The sequence below is a fragment of the Saxophila tyrrhenica genome (genome assembly GCF_035928015.1).
Source record: "Saxophila tyrrhenica strain CCFEE 5935 chromosome Unknown scaffold_1, whole genome shotgun sequence".
Classification (NCBI taxonomy): domain Eukaryota; kingdom Fungi; phylum Ascomycota; class Dothideomycetes; order Mycosphaerellales; family Extremaceae; genus Saxophila; species Saxophila tyrrhenica.
Window position 1 is genome coordinate 1,997,707 of NW_027041733.1, and position 25,095 is coordinate 2,022,801.

The 25,095-nt window shown below is 54.0% G+C and overlaps 11 protein-coding genes across 11 annotated transcripts; 6 read left to right on the plus strand and 5 right to left on the minus strand.

Annotated features, from left to right (window-relative positions):
* Positions 1 to 352: 352 nt before the first annotated feature.
* LTR77_000871 (uncharacterized protein) lies at positions 353 to 2,031 on the plus strand (the record flags this gene model as incomplete). Its single annotated transcript, XM_064798136.1, has 2 exons — positions 353 to 740; positions 1,196 to 2,031. 2 exons carry the CDS (start codon positions 353 to 355, stop codon positions 2,029 to 2,031), a joined length of 1,224 nt encoding a protein of 407 aa, XP_064664370.1.
* A 491-nt stretch (positions 2,032 to 2,522) lies between these two features.
* LTR77_000872 (uncharacterized protein) lies at positions 2,523 to 7,317 on the plus strand (the record flags this gene model as incomplete). The annotated part of the gene is made up of 9 exons (XM_064798137.1): positions 2,523 to 2,777; positions 2,829 to 2,972; positions 3,028 to 3,366; positions 3,417 to 3,717; positions 3,764 to 3,788; positions 3,839 to 4,413; positions 4,508 to 4,526; positions 4,592 to 6,939; positions 6,998 to 7,317. The coding sequence occupies 9 exons, from the start codon at positions 2,523 to 2,525 to the stop codon at positions 7,315 to 7,317; spliced, it is 4,326 nt and encodes a 1,441-aa protein (XP_064664371.1).
* Positions 7,318 to 7,882: 565 nt separating this feature from the next.
* LTR77_000873 (uncharacterized protein) lies at positions 7,883 to 10,593 on the plus strand (the record flags this gene model as incomplete). Its single annotated transcript, XM_064798138.1, has 6 exons — positions 7,883 to 8,148; positions 8,198 to 9,398; positions 9,449 to 9,647; positions 9,698 to 10,243; positions 10,299 to 10,479; positions 10,539 to 10,593. The coding sequence occupies 6 exons, from the start codon at positions 7,883 to 7,885 to the stop codon at positions 10,591 to 10,593; spliced, it is 2,448 nt and encodes an 815-aa protein (XP_064664372.1).
* Positions 10,594 to 10,713: 120 nt separating this feature from the next.
* LTR77_000874 (uncharacterized protein) lies at positions 10,714 to 11,768 on the minus strand (the record flags this gene model as incomplete). The annotated part of the gene is made up of 2 exons (XM_064798139.1): positions 10,714 to 11,331; positions 11,388 to 11,768. The coding sequence occupies 2 exons, from the start codon at positions 11,766 to 11,768 to the stop codon at positions 10,714 to 10,716; spliced, it is 999 nt and encodes a 332-aa protein (XP_064664373.1).
* Positions 11,769 to 12,131: 363 nt separating this feature from the next.
* On the minus strand, positions 12,132 to 13,121 carry LTR77_000875 (uncharacterized protein; the record flags this gene model as incomplete). The annotated part of the gene is made up of 1 exon (XM_064798140.1): positions 12,132 to 13,121. One exon carries the CDS (start codon positions 13,119 to 13,121, stop codon positions 12,132 to 12,134), a length of 990 nt encoding a protein of 329 aa, XP_064664374.1.
* Positions 13,122 to 13,479: 358 nt separating this feature from the next.
* LTR77_000876 (uncharacterized protein) lies at positions 13,480 to 15,145 on the minus strand (the record flags this gene model as incomplete). Its single annotated transcript, XM_064798141.1, has 2 exons — positions 13,480 to 14,748; positions 15,095 to 15,145. 2 exons carry the CDS (start codon positions 15,143 to 15,145, stop codon positions 13,480 to 13,482), a joined length of 1,320 nt encoding a protein of 439 aa, XP_064664375.1.
* A 121-nt stretch (positions 15,146 to 15,266) lies between these two features.
* LTR77_000877 (uncharacterized protein) lies at positions 15,267 to 16,916 on the plus strand (the record flags this gene model as incomplete). The annotated part of the gene is made up of 1 exon (XM_064798142.1): positions 15,267 to 16,916. The coding sequence occupies one exon, from the start codon at positions 15,267 to 15,269 to the stop codon at positions 16,914 to 16,916; it is 1,650 nt and encodes a 549-aa protein (XP_064664376.1).
* A 502-nt stretch (positions 16,917 to 17,418) lies between these two features.
* Positions 17,419 to 17,964, plus strand: LTR77_000878 (uncharacterized protein; the record flags this gene model as incomplete). Its single annotated transcript, XM_064798143.1, has 2 exons — positions 17,419 to 17,466; positions 17,626 to 17,964. The coding sequence occupies 2 exons, from the start codon at positions 17,419 to 17,421 to the stop codon at positions 17,962 to 17,964; spliced, it is 387 nt and encodes a 128-aa protein (XP_064664377.1).
* Positions 17,965 to 18,036: 72 nt separating this feature from the next.
* ACTT5 (Acyl-CoA synthetase actt5) lies at positions 18,037 to 19,830 on the minus strand (the record flags this gene model as incomplete). The annotated part of the gene is made up of 4 exons (XM_064798144.1): positions 18,037 to 18,387; positions 18,440 to 18,644; positions 18,693 to 19,687; positions 19,738 to 19,830. The coding sequence occupies 4 exons, from the start codon at positions 19,828 to 19,830 to the stop codon at positions 18,037 to 18,039; spliced, it is 1,644 nt and encodes a 547-aa protein (XP_064664378.1).
* A 344-nt stretch (positions 19,831 to 20,174) lies between these two features.
* On the plus strand, positions 20,175 to 21,045 carry LTR77_000880 (uncharacterized protein; the record flags this gene model as incomplete). The annotated part of the gene is made up of 2 exons (XM_064798145.1): positions 20,175 to 20,350; positions 20,409 to 21,045. 2 exons carry the CDS (start codon positions 20,175 to 20,177, stop codon positions 21,043 to 21,045), a joined length of 813 nt encoding a protein of 270 aa, XP_064664379.1.
* Positions 21,046 to 21,070: 25 nt separating this feature from the next.
* On the minus strand, positions 21,071 to 24,966 carry SPB4 (ATP-dependent rRNA helicase spb4; the record flags this gene model as incomplete). Its single annotated transcript, XM_064798146.1, has 3 exons — positions 21,071 to 22,686; positions 22,755 to 24,489; positions 24,565 to 24,966. The coding sequence occupies 3 exons, from the start codon at positions 24,964 to 24,966 to the stop codon at positions 21,071 to 21,073; spliced, it is 3,753 nt and encodes a 1,250-aa protein (XP_064664380.1).
* Positions 24,967 to 25,095: the final 129 nt, after the last annotated feature.

The window sequence follows — 25,095 nt, forward strand, 5'->3', positions numbered from 1 at the left end:
CGACATAATGGCATCTCGCTGCAGTTGTCCAGCAGCGTTTGGGCGTCGTCAACACTCAGCACTGGTGATGGGTTGAGGATTGAAGACAGGACAGCGACTCTTCCAAAATCAAGCCGCCTCTTCGGCACACAGTCCCGTCTTTGCATCTTTGCATGGCGCCGTCAACGGCTGAACGACGTATTCCCGATGGGCAGCTACCAACCTCCGAGTGCGGAGTGACACTACTGATGCGCCCTTTCGGTTAACGAGAAGGTCATGTCAATTGCATCCTGTGCGCTTGACCGACCTTCGCGTGGTGGTATTGGTACTTTTATGGCGACACCCCACGGCCGAGTTTCAAGACAACAAGATCATGTTTCGAACACTCTCGAACACAGCAGACCCTCGTGATCATTCGGATCCCATAGAAAACAAGCCGAAGCCACATCCTGGCGACCGCAAGTCTAGCGATTCTACTCAATCTGATTGTGGAGCCATTGAGAACGTGGCATGCCCGGACCGCAAGGAAGAATACGAAGATGAAGTCCACCACGAGAAGGCAACGCAGCGAGCATCTCAGCGACCCTCTAGAGAGCTAGCGCGGACTACAAGTAATGCCTTGAGTCGAGTGTCATCCCGATTGACGACAAGGTCTCTTCCGGACCCAGGACCGCCTCCTGATGGAGGTCTCAAGGCATGGACGCAGATTGCTTGTGGCTGGCTGGCCATCTTTACGTGCTGGGGCTGGATCAACTGTTTTGGTATGGCAATCTGAATGTGTGGTTCTCTAGTGTATGCTAACGCCAGATTTCGACAGGCGTGTTCCAGACGTACTACACACTTAACCTCGATGCGTCCCCTTCAAGCATCTCATGGATTGGGACAGTACAGAACTGCTTATCATTCACAATTGGTGCCGCTTCCGGAAGACTACTGGAGTGAGAGAGCATTCGAACCTCTGATGCGTCGATTGGACATTCGCTGACAAGATCTGCTCAGTGCCGGCTTCTTCCTTCCCACTGTCGCTGTCGGCGCGTGCCTGCAAGTGCTCGGAATTTTCATGATGAGCCTCTCTACACAGTACTGGCAACTCATGCTCACGCAGGGACTACTGTGCGGGATTGGAGGGGGGCTGTACTTCACGCCTTGTAAGCAGACTTGGGTCACGAGCCCATCGACCAGCGGCAAGATCATAGCTAACCTTTTCTCCCCTCAGGCATGGGCGTGATGGCAACCTGGTTCTCTAAGAAGCGGTCGTTCGCCATGGGCTGCGCATCAACAGGAAACGCTATCGGCGGGATGATCTACCCCGTCATAGTTCGAGAGCTCTTACCGAAAGTCGGGTTTGCCTGGACTGTCCGCGTGCTGGGCTTCATGAATCTCGCGCTACTGGGACTGGTGCTCGCCTTCATGCGTTCAAGATTACCACCACGAAAATCCGACGCGTTAATCGACTGGTCTGCTTTCCGGGAGGTACCTTTTACCTTCTTCGTCATCGGGCTGTACTTTATGGTTTGGGACGTATACTTTACGCTATACTATATCTCTTCCTTCGGCGTCGAAGCCCTTGGCCTTCCTTTCGAGAAAGCCACGGTCCTGCTCATCATCATCAACGGCATCGGTGTTCCCGCGAGAGTCGTTCCCGGCTACGTTGCCGACAGAGTGGGCCAGCTAAACCTACTCGTCCCAATCTCCTGGTGCCTCACCCTCGTTGCCTGGAGCTGGCTGGCCGTGGAGAGCATCGCTGGTCTGTACGTCTGGATCTGCTTCTACGGGCTCATGGCGGCAGCACTGCAATGTCTCTTCCCGCCCACCGTTGCCGCTTTGACCTCAGATCTGCGGGTGGTTGGAACACGCCTGGGGATGAGCTTTGCTGTGATGGGGTTTGCTGCGCTTACTGGGCCGCCTATTGGAGGTGCTATCCAGGGAGCACAGGGTGGCGATTACATTGGAGCACAATCGTGGGCTGCCGCCTCGACGCTGCTTTGTTCTGTGTTCTACAGCTTGTCGAGGATGACGAGGGCGGAGTGGAAGTGGAAAGCTAAAGTATAGCGATACCGCACCACAGTCGAACTAGCTCTGTAGAAGATGTTATGATCAGCGTCGTACGAAAAATGGCCATTGACTTGCCCAAACATATCCTACCTCCCATCGCTTTAGTCACATTGAACACCTTGTATGCTTGGTGACCGTCGTCCTGGCCCAACTGCAAGCAAAATTGGCACCACCTTGGCGTGCTTATTTCGTGTTTCCTTCGACCTATTCTCGACCATCATCCCTTCTTCATCGCACTTCCATTATGGCATATTGGCCTTGCACCGGCAACTGTTAGCGCCGTCCACTAGGTGGCTGGCGCTGCTATTTGCAGGACGATATGCAACCTGTCGTCATCCCACCAACGCGCTGTAGAACTAGGATGAAGCTGAAGTTTGGGGGCCAGGGCATCCAATGTGCACAACCTGGTCCTTCTGAGTGGCGCCCGCCTTCTAGAAGAAATGCTGTAGAATCAGTTCACCGATCCGCCTCCATGGAAAATTGTCAGCATGTCTTCTGGGAGCCCGTCTTTCGAGACTGTGTGGGAGGATGCTTACAAGCGCTTGGAGACCGAACAGCCGGAGCTACTGACAGCGTACGAAGAAGGTATCCTCGAGGAGACTCGCGCAAAATGTCGAGATTCGCGGACGAAGCAACTTGAACCTCTGGGAGCAAGGTCTACGCCTGCCAGACGGCAGCAACAGCTTCAACTTGTATTGACAATTCAGTTTGAATACATCGAAGAGCGGCAATTGATTATACATGTACTTTGAACAAGTGGCAGCCGATCTCTACCGTGACTGACCAACGAGAAGGTAGGCAAGAGGGACTTGAAGGTCCGTGACTGCGTCCGGAAAACGGTAAAGGCTATCGATGCGGCGAAAGGATTCATCGCTACGGCAGCCAGCAATGAGCCCCATGCAGCGTTGGCTTGGGCTGGTGTGTCTTGTTTGCTGCCCGTGAGTGTTTGGATCGCTACGCCTGGCTGAGCATGGCAGTTGACATTTACTCTAGCTGATTCTCAACGCATCCACGAGCGATGACGATGCAATTGAAGGACTCGACTACGTCCAAGATATGCTATCCAGGTATAGGGTCGTCCAAAGAGTGTTGATGGAGAACAAGATTCTCAATCCTGGGACCTCTCAAGACTCCATCCAACAGCGAGTGAGATTACGTGCCCACGTTGTCGAGTTGTACCTGCAAACGCTGGTGTATCAATTCGCGCTCGTAAAGCAATTTTCTCACGGCAAGGCAAAGCAAGTGATGAGAAACGTGTTTCGAAAAGACAACTGGAAGCAGAAACTAGCCGATGTCAAGGCGACCGAGCAGGAGTGCGAATCTCATCGAAAGGTAATACACCCAAACCGCTGATCTAGCCGGATCGCTCACCATTCATCCAGGTATTGGAAACAGAGACTCAAGCTCTGATCAGCCAGGAACTCCTCAGCCATGGCAATAAGCTGGACCATCTTATACAAAACTCCGAAGACCAGAAGGCTCGCCAAGAAGCTTTGGATGAACGAGCGAAGTTAGAAGGGTGGCTCAGTGCCATGTATCCCTCAGACATGGACAGCCTTCACATGGTTCTCCGGAATCAACTGCCTCCGAAGATGTTAGGGAAGTCAGGTACATGGTTCGTCAAGCAGGTCAAAGACTGGTTGAATGAGGACAAAGACATGGTGTATTGGGGCCGTGGCGATCGTATGTTGTTATTCTTGTTGCAAGGGGCTATGCTGACCGATGATAGCTGGAGTCGGCAAGTCGATGTTGATGTGGGTAGACTTGTATTTGCTTGAGAAGCTCCAGACCACGCTGACTGCAGCTACGACTACAGGTCAGAAGCCGTAGACGCCATCGGTCACTCGCTCGAGGATTACAACTTTGACGCTTATGCCTTTACCTATCTGCAATGGGACAAGCAGCATCAACAGACACCAACCGCCGTGCTGGCTAACATTCTCTCGAAATTGTGTTCAGCTTCTGCCAGCCTTACAGCTGCGTTGCTGAAACTATGCAACACATCCCGAGAGACGCACATAGCGCCATCAGCGATGGATCTACAATCCGTTCTCACTGCTCATGGTCGCCACTCGGACGATGATGACGACGAGAAGACGCAAGCTCGATTTCTGATTCTAATTGATGGCCTCGACGAAGCAGAAACTGATACACGAATCGCCCTTGTCAGATGCATCAATGCTCTGAATCCACGCTACTTCCGTGTCATTATTACTTCGCGGAAAGACCTGACCGTCACCACGACTGCTGCCTGGACCACCGAATTCAATATACAGGCCGACTCGAAAGATCTGGTGATGTTTGTGTATGCCGAGTTAGGGCGGATCGAGCTTGCAGCGTCGGTTCTAGAGAACAAAACAGATACGAGAAAGTGGCTTGGTAAGTGTGTACACCAGCGGCTCGGGTTCACCGCTGCTCCGACACATAGACTGTTTGCTAACGGACGTTTCGTGGATATAAGCTCACGAGATAGCGAGCCGTGGAGATGGGATGTAAGCCATACACACGCGTAGCGACTGGCGATTTGGCGGAAGTGACTACTGATGATGCGATTTAGGTTCCTTCTTGTCAAGCACCATACCCACCATGTTGGCAATCAGACAACTGTCCCAAAAATGAAGGAGGCTGCTACCAAACCTTTCGCACTGGATGCTGTTTATGACGAGATGCTCAAGCATGTAGAGCTCGACGAACAATTCTCTGAGGATGCCATCAAAGCCCTATGTTGGCTTGCATACGCTCGACAGACATTCACGGCCGGCCTATTAACCGAAGCACTTGCAATAACTCCTGGCGATGCGGAGTTCAACGCACAAAACATCATTGACGTAAAGCAGGTTGCACGACTATGTCGAGGTCTGGTGGTGCACGACACGGAGTCTGATACTATCCGCTTGGCCCACCAGACTGTAAAGGACTACCTGAGACAGTTGGACACGATAGCTCAGCTTGAGCCTGTGATTTGTGCGACTTGTTTCACAGCACTGGCGCTGGAACGGCGAACAAGCAGACATGACGAGGATTGTTCGAGGCCCGTCACTGTTGGAATCAACAGAGCTGGCACCGACGATGTCCTTGCGCAACTCGCGGAGTCGGATTTGGATCTCGAAGCGGAGACCAGCGGCATAGACAATGTTGCAAAGGGCATGGGTAGCAAGACTCCAACCTCCCCTCTTCTTCCTAATGATGCACCCGACGATGTTACAGACCAGATGGAGATGGTCCCTGGATTCTTTCATGCTTGGGCAGATGGAACAACAGAATTCACCATTTACGCGGGCACCTTCGCTTTGGAGCATTTCGTATCAACAGACAAGAGGCCCGATTTTGTCGTTGAAGCACTCTGGAACTTCCTCTCGAAGCGGCCTGCAGCTGGGATGCTACGGTCGCTCACACGGGGCCGAAACAAGTATCCCCATGGTCACACGCCTTTGGATGTGGCCACTTGGCTGGGCCACCTTCCTACGATATCACGACTGGTAGACGAAGGTGTGAATGTCAATGTTACGGATTCAAGGCGTCGTACACCACTGATGGCCGCTGCTGCATGGGCTGTCCCAGAAACGATTGTACATCTTCTCAGTCTGGGTGCGGACCCAGAAGTGGTAGCTGTTCACGGGCAGGTCGCCCTAGAGATGCTGCAGTGTGATGTGGACGAAGAGACTGTTCGACTTCTATTGCCCAAAGACCACGGATTTCGCGAGGACATCTTGTTCAACTTTGCAGAACGCGGCTTCTACAACTGCGTCAAAGTATTCTTGGAGCTGGGCATAGGAGACGCACATGGTACATACGGCCCAAAATGTCGTTCGCCTTCACACATCGCCTCTGAGCGCGGTCATACACATGTTGTTGATCTCTTGTGTCAGCACGGGTGTAACGTGAATGCTACTGACAGTGACGGAGACACGCCATTGCACCTTGCCGTCGACAGCGGGACGCCCAAACTTCTCGACAGACTTCTGCGGGCCGGAGCAGATCTCAACCTTGTGGACAACCGGAACGAGCATGCACTACTCAGAGCTGCTTGGGGTGGGCACTGGCCGGACCACCATCTCGCAGAGGATGTCATGGAAGAAATGTTCGAATCGCTGCTGGACTACGACGTGGATTTGGAGATCAAGGCCCGAAATGGAGGCACTGCGCTTTGGGAAGCTCAAGAGTACTCCAGAGCGATCCAGAAACTGATCGAGGCTGGTTGTAATCTTCATACCGAACGTGCCGGCATCACAACTTTCCAGAACCTTGCTATCCATTCGCCAGACTCGCGTTCTTACGATGTGCTTTATGCGGCCGAGCAACGTCTCGCAAAACGAGAAGGCCGACAATTCACCGTGCTGGTACCCAACTCCGAAGGCGACACGTCGCTACACCTAACAGCTGGAGGCAAGAACTTGCGACCCGTTGAGAAACTGCTCTATATTGAAGGTGTGGACGTGAACATCCGGAATCGGGCCGGGCAGACGCCCTTATTCAAGGCCATGCATCTCCACGGCGAACAAATCGCTCAACGACTCCTGACCGAAGGGGCTGAAACGGACATTATCGACCACAGAGGCAACTCAATACTGGACGCAGCCATCACTGCTGCTACCCCGAAGATGATTGGCAGGATATTGCAAGGGAGCTGTAGTATCGAGGCACCACACTGGACTGTGGATACGCCACAGGTCCAGCAGTTGGGCAATGAGCCGTGGTTCCAGAAGCTTGCTGATCTGATTGCGAAGCGCAATGAGCGGACTTCTTCTCTGGTCGATCTGCCACACACGCGAGTTGCCTTGGAGGATCCGGTGATGGTCCGTGACAGCGATAAGCCGAAGGACAAGTGTATTTTACGTCTGGTCGTGCCAGACCACTTAGGCAACGTACGTGAGGTGACGTTCTACATGGAGGGGCGCGACCAAGGTAGGCAATTCCCGCAACACTTACGCCTATCGACTGTTCCGCTAACCCTGCATTGAAGGACACAGTTGGAAGCAAAGAGAATACGGCGGGACCTACTCCTTTGCTTGCTCGCTGTTCGAAACAGGCATTCGGAAGCAAGGCAGGGGGAAGTTGGAGTCTGTTCGTCCGGTGCAGAAAAATTTGCATGCGGATGGCGAGGCAAGACCGTACACTATCTCATGGAACCGCGAGAGCAAGCATCCGAAGGAGAGGGACTGGGTTCGCAGTCTTGAGCCTGGGGATAAGATCGTGCTGAGGGCGCAGGCACATGGCAGTGGCTGGCAGAATCGAGTTCGGGCTGCTAGCATTGACATTTGGGGTGATGGGAAGCAATGGTGACAGGGCCGTTGTTTCGCAAGGCATATGGGGTCGGCGTGAGATGCAGTCTGTTCTGCGGCGCTGTTTGGCATTACAAACATGCGACAGACGATTGAATGCCCCTTGATTGACCTAATCTCCCAATTCTATTGAATACACCTCGTCCAACCAACATCGACCTACAACGTCCCAACTAGCCCTCGGTTTGGGACTCTAGAATGTTGATGTCTTGCGCCATTGGCCCAATTATAACGCTACGTTAGCATTGAATCATTTTCCTTCATAGTATCGGTGGTGATACAGAACTCCGCTGCATTCAATGCTGACATCGACGGGTTGAAGCAATGATGTCGATTGACGTCACACGTTCAACAACCTGTCCTTGAAGCTGCAACTTCGCAAACCTTAAGGCTTCATCCGCCAGTCTCCGAATGCACCCAGCGATTGCGGAAAGCGCTCCACAAGGACGTCGTTCTTAGTCAGAGCATATCTGCTCTGCAGGTTTGTGGTGAACTGCCTCAACAGCACGTTAACGGGCTCTCTTGGCTTCTCTCTCTACGACTGCACTAACCTCACCCTCTCGACGATGGCACCTCTAGCAGACGTTCAAACCTTGACGGGGGAGCAGGATACTTGGTCGGTCTATACGAAAACGCGATCCACGGTGCAGGAGCAGCCATTGAGCAAAGATGAGCTCGACAAGTACACCAGATACTTCCATGCATCGATGTACCTTTGCTTGGGTATGCTGTACTTGAAAGAGAATCCGCTGCTACAGGAGCCCTTGAAGAAAGAGCACATCAAGCCACGACTGCTCGGTCACTGGGGATCTGATGCCGGCCAATCGTTCACGTGAGTATGAGATGCAGAGCCATACCAGAACTTGAACTAATTGGTGTAGATACATCCACTTCAATCGCTTAATCAAGAAGTATGACCTCGACGCTTTCGTCATCTCTGGTCCAGGCCATGGCGCACCCGGACTTATCTCCAACTTTTACCTTGAAGGAGTCTACAGTGAGGTTTATCCCAACAAGAGCGAAGATGCTGAAGGCATGCAACGCTTCTTCAAGCAGTTCTCGTTCCCTGGCGGCATCGGCTCGCACATGACTCCAGAGACGCCTGGCAGCATCCACGAGGGTGGCGAACTTGGATACTCCCTCAGCCATGCCTTTGGCGCGGTCTTTGACCATCCTCAAACCATCGCACTAACGATCGTTGGTGATGGAGAGTCCGAGACTGGTCCGTTGGCGACAAGCTGGCACAGCAACAAGTTCTTGAACCCGATCACTGATGGAGCTGTACTTCCCGTCCTGCATCTCAACGGCTACAAGATCAACAACCCAACTGTCCTCGCCCGCATCTCAGAGGAGGAGTTGAGGTCGTTGATGATCGGCTATGGGTGGAAGCCGTACTTCGTTGAAGGCTCCGATCTCGAAAGTATGCACCAGGCCATGGCATCAACACTCGAGGTCTGCGTGCAGGAGATCCTGAAGTACCAGAAAGAAGCCCGCGAGTCCGGAAAGGCGGTCCGACCAAGATGGCCTATGATCGTACTTCGTTCACCCAAAGGCTGGACTGCTCCAAGAGAAGTGGAGGGTCACTATTTGGAAGGCTTCTGGAGGGCGCACCAGATCCCACTTACGAAAGTGCTCACTGATCCAGAGCAGATGAAGCAGCTGGAGTCATGGATGCGTGGCTACAAGCCGGACCAGCTCTTCACCAAGGAAGGCAAGCTCATCACCGAGCTCAAGGAGCTGGCGCCAGCAGGCAACAAACGAATGTCCGCCAACCCCATCACCAACGGTGGTATCCTGCGCAGACCGCTTAAAATCCAGAGATTTGAGGAATATGGACTCAAGGTGGACAAGCCTGGCGTGACCAGCGGACCAAGCATGAACCACTTTGCTGAGTTCTTGAGGGACATCGTCCGGGACAACCAAACCACGTTCCGAGTGATGGGTCCAGACGAAACCGAATCGAACAAGCTGTCTGCCATCTACAGCGCTGGAAAGAAAGTCTGGGTGAACGGCTACTTGCCCGAAGATGAGGATGGCGGCAACTTGAACCCCAAGGGTAGGGTCATGGAGATGCTGTCGGAGGTAAGCCAGAGCCGCAGCAGTGAGTCGATAGTTTTACTAACGTCAAGTAGCATACCGTCGAAGGCTGGCTCGAAGGCTACATCCTCAGCGGCCGCCATGGCTTGCTCAACTCATATGAGCCGTTCATCCACATCATTGACAGCATGGTGAACCAGCACGCCAAGTGGATCGAGAAGTGCTTGGAGGTGTCCTGGAGACAAGCTGTGTCCTCGCTCAACATCTTGCTTACTAGCACCGTATGGCGACAAGGTAAGTCAGCCAGCGATCTTGTAGAGACACAACGGCTGACCAGCGTACAGATCACAACGGCTTCACCCACCAAGACCCCGGCTTCCTAGACGTCATCATCAACAAGTCACCAGAAGTCGTCCGGATCTACCTCCCACCAGACGGCAACTGCCTGCTCTCCACCATGAACCACTGCTTCAAGTCCACCAACTACGTCAACGTCATCGTAGCCGACAAGCAGAACCACCTGCAATATCTCAACATGGACGACGCCATCACTCACTGCACCAAAGGCGTGGGCGTCTGGAACTGGGCTTCGAACGATGCCGGCAAAGAGCCAGATCTTGTCATGGCCAGCTGCGGTGATGTCGTGACGCAGGAAGCACTCGCTGCTACTGCGCTGCTGAGACATCATTTGCCGGAGCTCAAAATCCGGTTCGTGAATGTGGTGGATTTGTTCAAGCTGATTCCAAATGGGTATCATCCGCATGGGCTGAAGGATGCTGAGTATTCAGCCCTGTTCACCGACAACAAGCCTGTGGTGTTCAACTTCCATTCATACCCGTGGTTGGTGCATCGTCTTACTTACAACAGGCCCGGGCAGGAGCGTTTGCACGGTAAGTTCCAACACTCGTCCCTCCTACGTTGAAGTTGGCTGACTCGTTGGGGTAGTTCGTGGCTACAAGGAGAAAGGCAACATCAACACGCCTCTCGAGCTGGCCATCCGCAATGAGGCAGACAGGTTCTCCCTAGCCATCCTGGCGATCGATGGGCTGAAAGAGAGACTTGGCAACAAGGGCGGCGATGTGCGTGAGAAGCTCATCGGCGAGAGGATCAAGGCTAGGAATCACGCGTGCGTACCTTCCTATCCAAACCTTGGAAGGCCACATGCTGACAATGCTCGATGAACAGGTACGAGGTTGGCCTGGACCCACAAGACTTGACTGACTGGACGTGGCCATATTGAACTGGTGAGGCTTGAGGGAAACCAGTGTTCGGCATCGATGGGCCACTATAGTACCAAGCGTCATGGTCTGTATTCAGTAGCAGTATGTAACATCGTCATCCACCCACGTGCATCTAACCTTCAACCAAACAACCCAACATTCACCGCCAACAACTGCCCCCCATGCACCCTCGCCCCCGCCGGCGCAAGCAGCAACCCCCCAGTCGTACTTATATACAACACCCCCCCATCCTCCCTCGTCCTCCCAAACTGCGCAGACGTAATCCCCTGCACGGCCGTACTATTCGGCCCACCAACCAAAGCATCCGTCGTCCCATCCGGCATCACTCGCCACAGCGTATTATACCCCGCCGCGTAAATCGTCCCATCCCCCGCCAACGCGAAATCGTCCGGCAACAACGTCTCCGTCGACACTTTCTGCACAGAACCGCTCGCGCTTCCGTTGGCGGTGATGGGGATCCTGGCTATGAGGTTCGCGGCGAGGTTGGTAAAATACAATTCATCATCCAGGATTTTTAAACCGTTGACGCCGATGGGAACCAGCGGGCTCGTGTACTTGAAGGCTGGGTCGGAGATTGCGATTGTGTGGGCGCCGGTTGTTGTGGAGACGCGCCAGATGAGGCCTTTGTCTGCGTCGGCGACGAGGACGACGCCGGGGTCGGTGGGGAGGGGGGTCACGCCGTCTGGGAGGCCGACTTCTGGGAGGTTTGAGATGAGGGATATTGGGTTTGGAGCGCCCTGCGTGTGTTAGTAAGATGGGAATATGGAGGGAGGGGATAGGGTGAATGGAGTACCAAGGACCAAGCACACATATCCACCCGCCAGATCTTCGCACTCCCATTCTTGGCCATGTTTGTTGCTAGATCGATCGTGGCCGTTACTGCGACAAAGATGTCGTTCTCGATCTCTGCAATGCCTAGCACGCCATCCAATATGTCGAATTGGTGGACCGTGGCTGCTACGTGAGAGAATGGATCAACCTGGTAGATTGCAGCGCGGCTGATGGATGTACAGAGTACTGCTCCGTTCTGACGGACAGCCAGGTTCTCGACCCATGTTTCGTTCGGGAAGGTCCAGATGGTGGCAACTGCATCGTTGTTCGAGAAAGGGAGGGCGGTGGATAGGGCAGCAAAGAGTAGAGATAGGAAGAAGTGCACCTTCAGTGCCACAGTCATTTTTGAGAGTAGGTCGAGCAACCGAGGAGACAGACAAACAACTGAGAATGCAATGGCAGGCAAGTGCAACGAAGCTGTCTTGTATTGACTTACTGGCTTTAGTTCCGGCGAAGATGATCGACAGGCACGGCGAGCTGTTGCTGACAACGACCTGACTTACCAAACGTTTACCATTGTAGGCATGGGCTCTCGTTGACCGTCACTTTTGATGTCGTCAGATAGATGCTGGTCCTGGGCGTGGAAGTACGCCTGAAGTGTGCCGAACCCGAAAAGAGCTATGAGCTGCATGCGCTGGCCTTAATAAGCCATCACATAGCAGCTCCTAGCCCCCAAGCACACCTTTGATGCCACTCTTTCTCGCTGTTATCGCCCTCCAGTCGCCCAATAATGATCCAAATCCTCCTGCCGTACCTCATACGCCCAATGATGACACGTCTGATGCATCACGGGACTAACCTCAGGCGCATCCTCATCCGCCCCATCGTCAAAAACATCCCGCACCCCCAACTTCATGTACTTCTTCAACAACATCCGCCTCCATCTCCCCGTCTGCCCGACACACTTCTTCCACCGACTGATCTGCCTTTCATCGTCATCGCAACGTCGACCGCGGAAGAAGCGCGTGTACCACTGAAACCACCCTCGCACGTCGTGTTCGTGGCTGATCCAGCCGGCGGCTTCCCATTCTTCGATGCTCTGGCCGCAGCTGACTTTGAATTTGTTCACGTCGGGGTCGTACTCGGGACTGGTGAGGTAGCGGTCGATGTCGAGGCCTTCGGTCCATTCTTTTGGGAGTTCTTTCCAGTCGTCTTCAACGATGATGCCGAGCTTGCGGGAGCGGAGGGGACGGTAGTAGGAGCCGCCGAAACAGCCTTGCTTCAGCATCTCTTCTGGCGACTTGTTGGGCGTGAAGTCGGGGTGGTCGTCGAACCGGAATGTACGGTCGTCGTCTCGTATCGGTGGATTTGCTACGGGCTCCCATGCTGTCCAGCCTGCTTGTATCTCTTCCACGTTCTTCTTTGGGACCAGCGGTTCTGGCTCCTCTTCCACTCTTGAGCCTAGGTCTTGGACATCGTTTACCCTGCTCTTGCTCTTCTTCTTCGGCGCTGATCTAGGTAATGGGATTGGTTTCGTGTCGACATTGTCATTGTAACTTGGCTTCTCGGGAGCAGATGCGATGCGCGCTGAAGTGCGTGAAGGTGCCGTAGGCTCTAAAAGCTTCCTCTTCTTCGCCGCAGGCTGACCATCTGCTCTACGCTTTCGCGGTGCTTCGATGGGCTTGATGTCAAGGCCCGCAAGCAGTGCTTGGTTCTTTCTGATCTTCTCCTGGCGTCGCAACTCGTATTCGTTCATGGTCACAGACAACGTGATAGCATGTGTGGATGTTGTAGTGGTGGATATAATAATGAGGAGCGAAAGAGGCATCAGACGCGCGCTGGTATATGACGTCTACGCGTTTATTGCTTGGCTTCATCACCGAGTGAATGGGAGAGTTCCCAATACCTATGCGGCTGGCGATGATGCTGAGGAACAAAGACTCTTCAAATTTGTGGTAACCAATTTACAATGCTATCTTGCTACTAGGAAATCAAGCTGTAGCCGTGAGGTGTGATATGATACACAGCGGTCCGTCCATCGATTCAATCCAATCTAACACCGAAACTTCCCATGTCCCTCGAACCACAGTACACCCTCCATACTCTTCTCTAACCTAGTTGCCCTTAGCATGCGCCTCATGCGCCTCGATAGCCGTAAGCTTCATCTGCGCCGCCGCGCTCTTCATGAACACACCGATCCTCTCGCCGCCGATCAGGTAGAGCTCAGCGACCATCAGGTGTGCAGCAACAAACAGCACGGCGACCTGAGCCATGATCATCTTGGCGTAGAGCTTGATGAGCCTCAGCCTGGCGGAGCGGTCGAAGGACCTCCAGGCTTGCACGAAAAGTGCGCGGCAGCCACCGCGGGCACTCACATCAATGTCACCGACCATGGCAGCCTTGTCGAAGGGCACGATAGTCTCCTGGTCCTCTGGGAGGAGAGAGGCTTCGATGCGGGTAAGAGTGACGGAAGCCGGGAGAAGGATGGCGAGGCCGACCATGATATAGGTGATCGGCACGGCGAGGAAGCGGAGACCGAAGAGCGCCATCTTCCTGCAGTCGTGGTGGGACATCTCACCATTGGAGTGGCCAGCCGGTGGCTGCATGAGACCAAGCGCGAAAGCGACGCCAACTGGGAGAATAATGGTTGCCTGCTGAGCAGCGGCGTACACAAAGGCTGGCAGCAGGATAGCCTTGCAGTCCTTGCGTGCTGGGACGCTGCGGAACCACGGCTTCGACGATGGGTGTGCGATCATCTTGTGCGTCCAGGCCATGTGGAGGCGCGCGAGACCGACAGAGACGAAGATGTAGATGAGCGACTCTCCGAAGAGTCCAACGCCGAAGAAAGCGGCCAGGAAGTTGGCCACCATGGCGTGAAGGAAGTGGTAGAGCATGCTGAGTCCGACACCCCTCCAGCGCGCGCGGAAGCCTCCCACCTCGTGAAGGCGGGCGATCGTAGTCCGGATCTTAGATGTGATCGGCTTGTGCTCAATGACTGTGATCTCGACATCTGTCTCTGCGTCAGGCTCCGCAGCCATGAGCGGCTCTTTCTCAAGCGGCTCTTCGGTGTATGCCGGAGGCTTCGACTCGACGACAGTTGTGCGGGAGGTTGATTCGATCGAAGCCAGGGAGACCGCGACCTCTCCAATCGTGTAGGAAATCGACCACACAATGAAGAAGGCGATAAGGCCTGTGATGGCGACGGGGAGGAGCTCTCGCGGGTTCACCTCCATCCGAGGACCCGCGTTCTCGTAGGCCTGAGCATCCTGCTCGAGCTTGCTGATGAACTGCTCTTTGGTGAGGTGCTGGTGGACGTGCTCCACGCCGCGGCGGACGGCGTGGTGGACGAGGTGGGCCACCATGATAGTAGTGTTGGTGACCGGCTGCTTTTCGAAGTCAAGAATCGAAGATAGAGAAAGGAAAGAGAGGGAACGAGGTTGACAAAGAGGAAACGTGGAGAGGTGTTGGAAACGCAGGAGGCACACAAAGGTGACGTTCGGCGTGGCTGAGCTGAACCAGGCGGCAAAACGGGAAACAAGCTGCCCGCGCTTCCGAATTCACGTGCTTGTCTATTTCGGGTGAACGTCACGTGAACTTACTCATCTGCATTCGACTCGGTCAGCCAACAACCTTTATAATTATGCGGATGAATCAAACGATTTGCGCATTGAATGAGACACCACTGTTCGAAAGACATGGACGTTCGCAAGATGGGCTCGTGCCACTGACCTGGCTGTTTGGGCGTATGTAAGCACATGATTCCACCGACCGCATTCGCATTGATAAACGAGCTGGGCTGGAAGGAACCGCTTGCATTGTTCTGAATACTCACAACCTAAAAGACCCCGCGACACGCTCATTCTGACATCTAGGAAACACGACCATCGGAGAGCCTCGAGCTATGGACGTGCTCGCCACTGTACCACGGAGTGCGTGGTATGTCGCGCTGCCCTTCGCCCTGGTCGCGGCACTCTTGTCGCTCATACGAGTCTACACCACCTGGAACTACTACCGGACTATCAAGTATATCGAGGACGTGGCCACCAGGAATGGAAAAGCTGGCAAGATGACGATACAACCACCTCAGATCCCTTACACTATCCCATTTCTCGGAAATGCCCTTGGTTTCCTCGACACAACACCCGGCAGGTTCTGGGTAGACCTCTTCAAATGGCATCCACGATCATCTGGAGCGTGTACTCTCCTGTTGGGCGGCAGACGCACCCACATTCTATACACGCCTACTGTCATCTCAGCAATGTTCAAGGACAAGACGCTCAAGCGGGACGTCTTCGAGGAGGAGCTTTATCAGAAAGTGTTTGTAATGCCAGAGGATCAGCTCAATTACGCCATTAGTGGCAAGCACTCCGAGCACGAGATGAACGCCGCATATATGACCAGACCCGAGCGAGTCAACGAACTTACTGTCCACTTCACTCGCGTGCTCGAGGAAGTTCTGGACAAGGACGCTGAAGAAATCGTGACCAAAGACGGCATAGGGTTGTACAATTGGCTTCGGGACCGCATGTTCACCGCCTCGACCACCGCGCTCTTTGGAGAGGAGTTCTTCAAATACTACCCCAACTACTGCGAAGACTTCTTCTACTTTGACATGCAGTTCATGTCGTTCTTCTTTGGCTTTCCCATGCGTGAGGCCAGCCGACGCCGGGAGCAAACTTTTGAGAAGCTCCAAGCCTGGAGCAAGGCGATGCATGAGAAGAGCGGCGGCACTCCCGTTGATCCCGAAGGTCCGGCGTGGGAGCCTCTGTTTGGCAGTCGCCTCAATCGGGCCAGACAGATCAACTACAAGGAGAGGAAACTCAATGCCAGATCGTCTTCCGCACTAGATCTGGGCATCACGTTCGGCCTCTCGAGCAACGTCATCCCCGCAACTGGCTGGATGCTCATGAACATCCTCAACCCAAAAGGCGACCCCAACCTCCTCGGCCGCGTCCTCGCAGAGCTCAAGGAAGCAGAGAAGTCCGACGGCTCCATCGACGTCCCCGTCCTGATCAACCAGCCTCTGATCCAAAGCATCTGGACCGAAACGCTCCGCCTCTACGCCGACGTACTGATCACGCGAAACGCTACCCAAGACACCGTACTCCCCATGGACGAAGACGGGAAAACTTTCATCCAGCTCAAGAAAGGCGATAACGTCTTCGCGCCATCCTGGATCGGCCACCGTGATCCCGAAGCTTGGGCGGACGATCGAGCGCCGACTGAGACGTTTTATGCTGATCGCTTCCTGCAGCCAGACCCGCAGAATCCGGAGAAGATGGTCTTTAGCATGACTGCTGTTGGCAAGTTCTACCCCTTCGGTGGCGGCAGAACGATCTGTCCGGGAAGGGTTTTTGCGAAGCAAGAAGCTCTCGGGGCTCTTGCGATGATACTGCTGCGTTTCGACTTTGAGGTGCTGGGGTTTGTGGACAAGGACGGGAAGGGGACAGAGGAGTTTGTGCAGCCGGCGTTGGTGTATCCTGGGACTGCTGCGTTGGCTCCGGGGGGTGACATGAAGGTTCGGATGAGGAGGAGGGAGAGGTTGAATTGATGTGAGCGTTGAACTGGCTACGGTCAATAGCAGGTAGCGGATGGTTCTCTCGGACTTGTCTCGTGTCGGCGAACTAACTGATGAATGACGAAATACCGTGATGGCATTTGAACACTGTTCTTCTTCGCCTTCTACTCTGTTCTTCTTCATCGTCTTTCCTGCCAACCTGGAACCATTTAGTGTTCCGTGGTGCTGAATACCATCTCTCCTCGTGCCCGTGCCCTCAAGATCTAGTCTTCCTCGGACAAATGGACAGCTTGGGTTGCATCGCATCGAGACTTCGAGCCAGCTGATCGATAGGTCCACCACTTTGCTGACGCCGTCCTCGCACATGAGGGGTAGCGGGCAAGGTCAAGGTCGAGTATTCCAAATGTCGTATCTTCTGGGAGCTATAAATCATGAAGTTCCGGGTTGTTTCTCTTCATTAATTTATTGATCCTTGATCGGAAAACCTCAGAAAGGTTGAACTTATATAATCCAGCTTCTGAGACAGCAGAACAACATGGCGAAAGGAAGCTGTATGTGCGGTGCCGTTGGCTACGAGTACAGCGTAAGTTACATCTGACCGATTGATCAATGGTAAAGACGCTTACTGAAGGACGATCAGGGCGAACCAGCAACAACGGCATTATGCCATTGCACTGACTGTCAAAAATGGTAATAACGAGCATCGAGCGTGATCGTTGAGATAACACGACACGACAGTCAGACTTCCATATGGCTGACCACTCTTCCTCTCAGGAGCGGAGCTGCATACACCTCAAACGTCGTCGTCCCACGCACGAACTTCAAAGTCACCAAAGGCTCGCCCAAGGACTACGATGTCAAGGGTGATTCTGGTAAAATTAACAAGCACTGGTTCTGCGGCACCTGCGGCTCTTCCCTCTATACCGAGCTCGAGATCATGCCGGATGTGACGTGTGTCAAGAGCGGGTCGTTGGATGGTGGTGCGGCGAACCACCCGGTGGCTGTGGAGTTTTACACCAAGGATAGGTTGGGGTATGCGAAGGCTGTGGAGGGGGCGGACCAGAAGCCTGAGTTTGGTTGAGCGAAATCTGGCGAGAGAGGGTGATGTTCGAAGAGTGCGGATGTGGGTAGACCTTGTACATACGTCCTCGAACTACAGTTTCGCACTGATCTGCTTCCCGTTCTTTTCCTCTTCTTCTGCCTGCTCACGGAGTAGTCTTTTGAGAATCTTCCCGCTCGGCGACTTGGGAATCTCATCCAAGAACTTCACGCCTCCTGTCAGCTGCTTGTACTTGGCGAGTCGTTCTCCGATCAGAGTGTGGACTTCAGCTTCGGTGATCGTTTCCCCTTGCCTTCTCATAACGTAGGCTCGCGGTCGTTCTGCATCAGAGTTGGGCGGCGCCTTCAAGCCGATGACCGCGCAATCAACGATTGATGGATGACCCAGAAGGACAGCCTCTAATTCTGGAGGTGCGACTTGGAAGCCCCGGACTTTAATCAACTCCTAGAAACCACGTTAGATGTATTGATGATGAGCCTTCGTGCGCATGACCTACCTTCTTTCGGTCGACAATGTACCATTTCTTAGTCTTGCTGTCGCAGTACATGATGTCGCCAGTCTTGAAGTAGCCCTCGCTGTCCCAGGAATCTGCGTTGGCCTTTGCGTTCGCGAAGTACTCATCAATGACTGACGGCCCTCGGACGCAAAGCTCGCCGCGAACATCGAAAGCTGAGATGTCTTTGCCATTGTCGTCGATCAGCCTTCATACTGTCAGTTGAACATCACTATCGATAGTCACGAGCGCTTACTTCACATCAGTGTTCGGCATGAAAGTATTCCCAACACTACCAGTATCATCCTCATCAGGATAATAGAACAGGCTAATCGCCCCCGTCGTCTCCGTCATTCCTTGGACCTGCGTAAACGTACAGTCATCCGCACACAGCGCCTTCATCCGTTCCCCAGAATCTTTATCCAGCGGAGCAGCGCCACAACCGATTCTCCGGACCGACTTCAAAGAGTACTTGTGCCGGAGAGGAGACATGATGATGGCAATGACCAGAGGCGGCACCATACCAAGCATGGTGATCTTGTGTCGTTCGATGGCAGCGAGGAAGGCATCAAGCTCGAAACGGCGCATGATGTAGGCAGTGCTTCCTGCTCGAAGGGGGCCAGCGTGGACCAGAGGAACGGTAGCGACGTGGAACATTGGCAGGGAGTAGAGGTGTCGTGCTTCCCAGTCCGGTCGTCTGATCTCGTGGACCATGGAGAACCAAGAAGTACTATTCATGTGACTTTGTACTGCCATCTTTGGAGGACCCGTTGTCCCTGAAGTTGTAAGCCTTGCGACGCTGGTCTTCCTGCACTTCTCAGCACCTTTGAATCGAATCCAGTCCTGTTCGCCATGCTGCAGAAGCCACTCCCAGGATCGAAACCCTTCAGGCACAGCTTGGCCCCGGACATTCAAGATGAAGATGTTGCTCCTGTCGACCACTCCTTTCGAGCCTTGAAGGATGGGCTCTAGCAGCTCAGGCTCAGCAATGATGTACTTTACCTGAGCAGTCCGGACATGATGCTCGACCTCGAAAGAAGTGTACGCAGGGTTGCTACCAGAGAAGATTCCACCAGCGCCCACGAGACCGAGGAAGAGCATCGGATACATGATGTCGTTGAAGCTCGCGATGCTGACACAGTCGCCCGGCTGAAGACCTGCTGCACGGAATCCAGCCACGAGCTTTCGGACAGTTGAGAGAGACTGGTTGTATGAGAGGCTGCGGGACGTGTCCTCGACGTCGACGAAGATCTATGGAGAGTCAGCCAGGTCGTAAGTTGTGTGAATGACTAGAGACATACTGGAGCATCTTTGTCATAGTCGCAATGATCGAAGGTGTATGATATGAGGTCCTCCTCTGGTAGAGGATGTGACCAGTCGCTGAGCCAAGGCATCTTGACGGTTGGCAGGTCGATAGATGCTGTTCGTCTTCAATGGCAGTAACGCCTGAATAAATGAAGTCTGCTACAGAAGCACTTTCTGAAGTCGACGGGGCTCCAGCCTAGCTGTTGGGTCATTGTGTGGCTGTTTAACATAAATATATGCATCGACCCTGGTTTACCTTACGCTGGTCGACCTCGAATGCAGAGGTGGAGAGCATAACCGCACCTCGGACGCTTGCCTCGGGCCGTGCATACCACCAACACCCAGGACTTCGCAAGGCAACCCAACTAGGTACTTGAACTCAGCTCCATTGAAGTTTTGAGAGAATGTGACGTTGTGACATTTGATCGACAACATGTCAAAGCCACCCAACTTCTCAACCGTAGAGGTCGAGTACCTCTCGGATAGTGCAGTCCAATTTAGCTACAACCAGCCCAAAATCTCGAATGCCTTCACGCTACAGCAATACCACGACTTACGAGAAGCATTGCTGTGGGCTCTGACCGAGCCAAAGATAAATGTAGTGGTCCAGTAAGCCACGTATCGAGAGCACGTCATCTCGCTCCAGCGCTGACACCTTTGTCCTCAGATGCGGCAAAGGCAAGCACTACTGCGCCGGCAAAGTCCTCCAATCCCCAGATGAAGGTGGCCCGACCATCGAACAGGAAATCGAAGCCGGCGGCAAACTGGGTGAAGTCTTGCAAGGCTATCCCAAAGTCTTGATCGCAGCAATCCACGGCGCAGCGATCGGCTGGGGCTGCACGCAGCTTTTTAACTTCGACCTTGTGTACGCGCATCCGAATGCTTTCTTTCAGACGCCATTTATGTCGCTTGGCTTCGTGCCAGAAGGCCAGAGCTCGTACACGTTCCCGAAGGTGATGGGGAAGCAGCATGCCAACCGGCTGCTGCTGGGAGCGGAGCGGGTGAGTGCGCCGGAGATGTATACGAGTGGGCTCGTGACGCAGGTCATCGGGGAGAGTGCAGACTCGAGAGAGACGTTCCTGTCCAAGGTCGCGGAGATCGGGAAGCGGATCGGTGGCTTCAGTGGCGAGAGCCTGCGAATGTGTAAGGCTCTAGCGAATCGACCAGTTACGCTGGCAGAACAGCGAGAGGCAGGTATGAGGGAAGGTGCCGATCTGAAGGTTCGATTGAACAGTCCCGAGACCAAGGCGATGATGGCGGCGTTTGCGAACAAGCCCAAAGGCAAGGACAAGAGCAAGCTTTAGTCTTGTCTCTGTACCCCGACAATTCTCAGCCCTTGCGACCTTTGCCACTGATCGTCGCAGCTTGACCTGGCACCCACTTCCGCAGGCACTCAGGAATCGTCACAGTCCTATCGTTCTCATTCCAGCCATTCTCCAGTATACAAGCAATCACTCGTGGCACCGCCAGAGCTGTTCCATTGAGCGTGTGCGGGAAGCCCAGCGCTCCTCCAGCTGGGAACTTCAATCTCGTACCAAGTCTTCGTGTCTGATAATCAGTGCATATGCTTGCTGAAGTCAACTCGCCATAGCCACCATTAATGCTCTTCCGTGAGGGGAAGGAAGCCTCGATGTCCACCTTCCTCGCCGCAGCTGCACCAAGATCTGTAGAAGGCATCTCCACTATCTGTGCATGCAGGCCCAAACCACTGATGATCTCCTGCTGAATAGCGAGCATCTCCTCGAACACTATATCGGACTGGCTGGGCTCTTCGTCACCAGAGCCGAACCGGCCTTCTTGAGGCGTAGCAGGAGCAGTCCAGGCGAACATTTCCACTTTCGTGAACTCGTGCACCCTGTACAAACCTTTCGTGTCTACACCTCGAGCACCGGCCTCTGCACGATAGCAGCGCGAAGGGCCGATGACCTTGAGCGGCAGCTCACTTGCCGTCATAGTCTTGTTAGCCTGTGAGCCTGCGAAAGGTATTTCTGCCGTTCCAGCAAGCACCAGGCTCGGCTTGTCCGACGAAGGTCCTGTCTGATCACTGGCGATCTCATATCGCTGGGTCTCACCGTTCTGGTCTCGAGGCATGAATCCACAAGCAGAAGCTATGTGCTCATACACCAAGCTCGGCGGCGTCATGATCTTCCATCCTCGCTTCATAGCCACCTCCAGCGCATACTGCACCAAAGCCTGCTCCAACAGCGCTCCTTCGTTTTGTAAAAAGTACCACCCCCAACCGCTCGTCGTCGCACTGGACTCGAAGTCAAGGATGCCCAGCTCCTTGCCGATATCCACATGGCTTCTCCCAATAGTTCGTTCGTCTGAGTTGGGCGGCTCATTAATATGTGCCAGCACCACCGCATCCTTCCCCACGGGCGTACTCCCCTCACTCAAATTTGGCACCTCCAGCCCCAGCGCCAGCATCTCCTCCACCGCCTCCCCCTCCCACACCTCAAACTGCCTCAAATCCTCCTTCATCCTCTTCGCCTCCTCAATCAGCGCGCTCGTCCCGCCAGCCCCGCCTCCCTGCGCATCATCCCCCATCCCCGCCTGTCGCTGTATACTCTTCCCGAGCTCATTGTTCTTTCTCCTCAAGTCTAGAGTTTCTTTCTGCTTTACAACGAGAGCATTGTGGATATCGAGGATCTTCCATGCGTTGCGGGAGACGGCGGGATAGTTGCGGTCGAGGCAGTTTTGTTCGTAGAGGCCCGGGTTTTGGCGCATGTGCTTGAGGTTTAGGATTGGCTTTGAGGCGAACGAGGGGCGGGTGTAGGGGCGGTTGATGGGGGCATTGTGACTGCGGGTCTGCTTGAAGGCTGAAAGGCAGCTGCGGCAAATGTATGGTGGTTTCATTGAAAGATGTTGACGTCGTAGTCGATTCAGATGTTCAAGGTCGAGATGGACAAATTTGGGCGCACAGGCCACCACACGTTCGACGCGCGCTGTCACATGAAAGTCGATGAACAGATGATTACATGTATTCATATTAACATGCTATTCGCTCAATCACCAAACCCCTCAAACGACTCCTCCTCCCTCGCATGCTGCTCCCTCACTTTCGCAACCAGATCCTCCAATTGCATCGCCTCCTTCATCTCAGCTTCAGACATTTTGCTGACCTTCTCAGCTTTCCGTCGGACCTCCTTCCGCTCTCTCCTCGTCTCTCGCAAGGCCTTGGCGTCCTTCTGCACACTCCATGCATTCTCTTTCTTGCGTCTCTGGTCAGCAGCGGCGCCACCCAGCCGAGAAGGAAGTTGAGGCTTCTCTCCGCGAGCTCGAGCTGCGAGCATTTCTTGCCGTCTGCCTTCTCTGACCTTATCTGCGTACTTAAGGTCGTCGATCTTGATGTTGTCGGGTACCTCCAGGCCAAACTTCCGATCTTCGAAGGCTTGTGGAAGGTAGCGTCTCAACTCTGGCATCTTCGGCCATCTAAGCAGGCCCCAAGCTCGCCCGATTTCCCGCCATGCAAGTCGACGGATATCGAATACGTCGCCTGGTAATGTCTTGTTGTACGCCTGAACCCAACTGACAAATGCCTTTTGTGAGCGGTCGTGAAGCTCTCGCTTCTGCGTTAGGACACTCCGGATCTGGCGCACAACGTCGTCCGCCTCCTCGTCGGCTACCTCAGGAGGATTGGGAAGTGGCTCGACTTTCGTGCCCTGAATCTCCAGGTACTTAATGTAGTCCTCTTCCGTCCCCTCGCTCAGAAAGGTGATAGCCATGCCGCGCTTTCCCGCTCTTCCAGAACGACCACAGCGATGTATGAAGTCCTTGGGCTGTGATGGAGGATCCAGCTGAATGACCAGATCGATGTCGGGGATGTCGATCCCTCGCGCAAGGACATCCGTTGTGAGCAGAATGGCGGGTGTCTGACAATCGCGAAATCGTATCAAATTCTTCGCACGAATCTCTGCCTTGTGGTCGCCGTGTAGCGGAAAGACAGACACTGCCAGTATCGAGGGCAGAACATGCGACCAGTAGTCCACTCCAGCTCGTGTCGAAACATAGACTATCGACTTTTCTGCCGCTCGTTCTTGTAGCACCCTCTTCAACGTTGGGATCTTCTTAGTCGGCTTTGGAACGATATAGCACAGCTTCAGACTTTCCGGGGTTCGCTTGTCCAGTGCTCCAGTCTGCTGCGACCGTACTCGTGCGCTGATCTTGAATGGATACCGCATGCCCACTCTCACCAGCTCGTTGACCGCCTGTGACACGCTGGCGCTGAACAAACCAGTTCGGCGGTCCTTGGGCACGAGTTCGAGGATCTTCTGAAGGTCGGGCTGGAAGTTGGGATCAAGCAGTCTGTCTGCCTCGTCTAGAACCAAGAGATCAAACCAATGCCTCTTCAACACGACTTTTGACGACTGCAGAACTTCCGAGAGCCGCTTCGGCGTTCCAATCAAGACATTGGGATTCAGTTCGGCGAAAGTGGCAATGTCCTCGGGAAGCTTTGTTCGGCCGCCGATAAGTAGCTGAGGTATAATGTACGGTCCAGGGGGCATCTCTGACATGGGTGTGTCCTCATCATCACTATCCGGCTCCGGAGGTGGATTTAGCTTCGCTGCCGAAGGTGTGTGATACTGAAGGAGGCCTTTCAGGACGTCGTAGATCTGACTAGCTAGTTCCTTCGTGGGTGCGACAACAATGCTGCGGACATGGCCTTTTCGATTTGGATCCTCGGCCTTCAGCAACCGCTCGACGATCGGTATCAGGAAACTGAGCGTCTTGCCACTGCCGGTCACAGCCTGTCAAGCTGTTAGTGAACACACTAAAGAGTCGAGCTCGGAAGTGTCACGGCGGGCGATGATTCGGACGCATACCTCAACAACCAGATCCTTATTGCCCATCAACAAGGGTATCGCCATGCCTTGTACAGGCGTTGTCCGTGAGAAGTTCATCCCTTGAGTGAAGTCTAGGATCCATGATGACAGCTCTGGCGTAAGCGCCTCGAATGACTTGGGTTGCTTCTTCACTGACTCTGTGTCTGTCGCCATCGTGATCGCAATTCCGCCGTGTTCGTATGCTGGAAGGATGCATGTATTGTCGAGGATTTGAAGATGAAGTCGTGGAATAGATTTGTCGCTTTGCCTGAGATTTTGCGGCCCGTTGATTGGCTGCTGGAAGCGGCCGCTCTTGGCACCACCAACTTCATCCTGTCCTCCAAGAATGCTGACATGGCGGCCGCCTCGCCGTCGTCTACGGAGGGCAAGTCTTCTCACCATAGTCGTATGCAGCTCGTCAGCTCATCTCAATGCCAGCATCCGGCCCAATACTTCCTCCGCCGCGCTGAAAGGGAGCATGTATAGCGTACGACAGCGCCATCGCTCACTCTGGAACGATATCTACGGCCA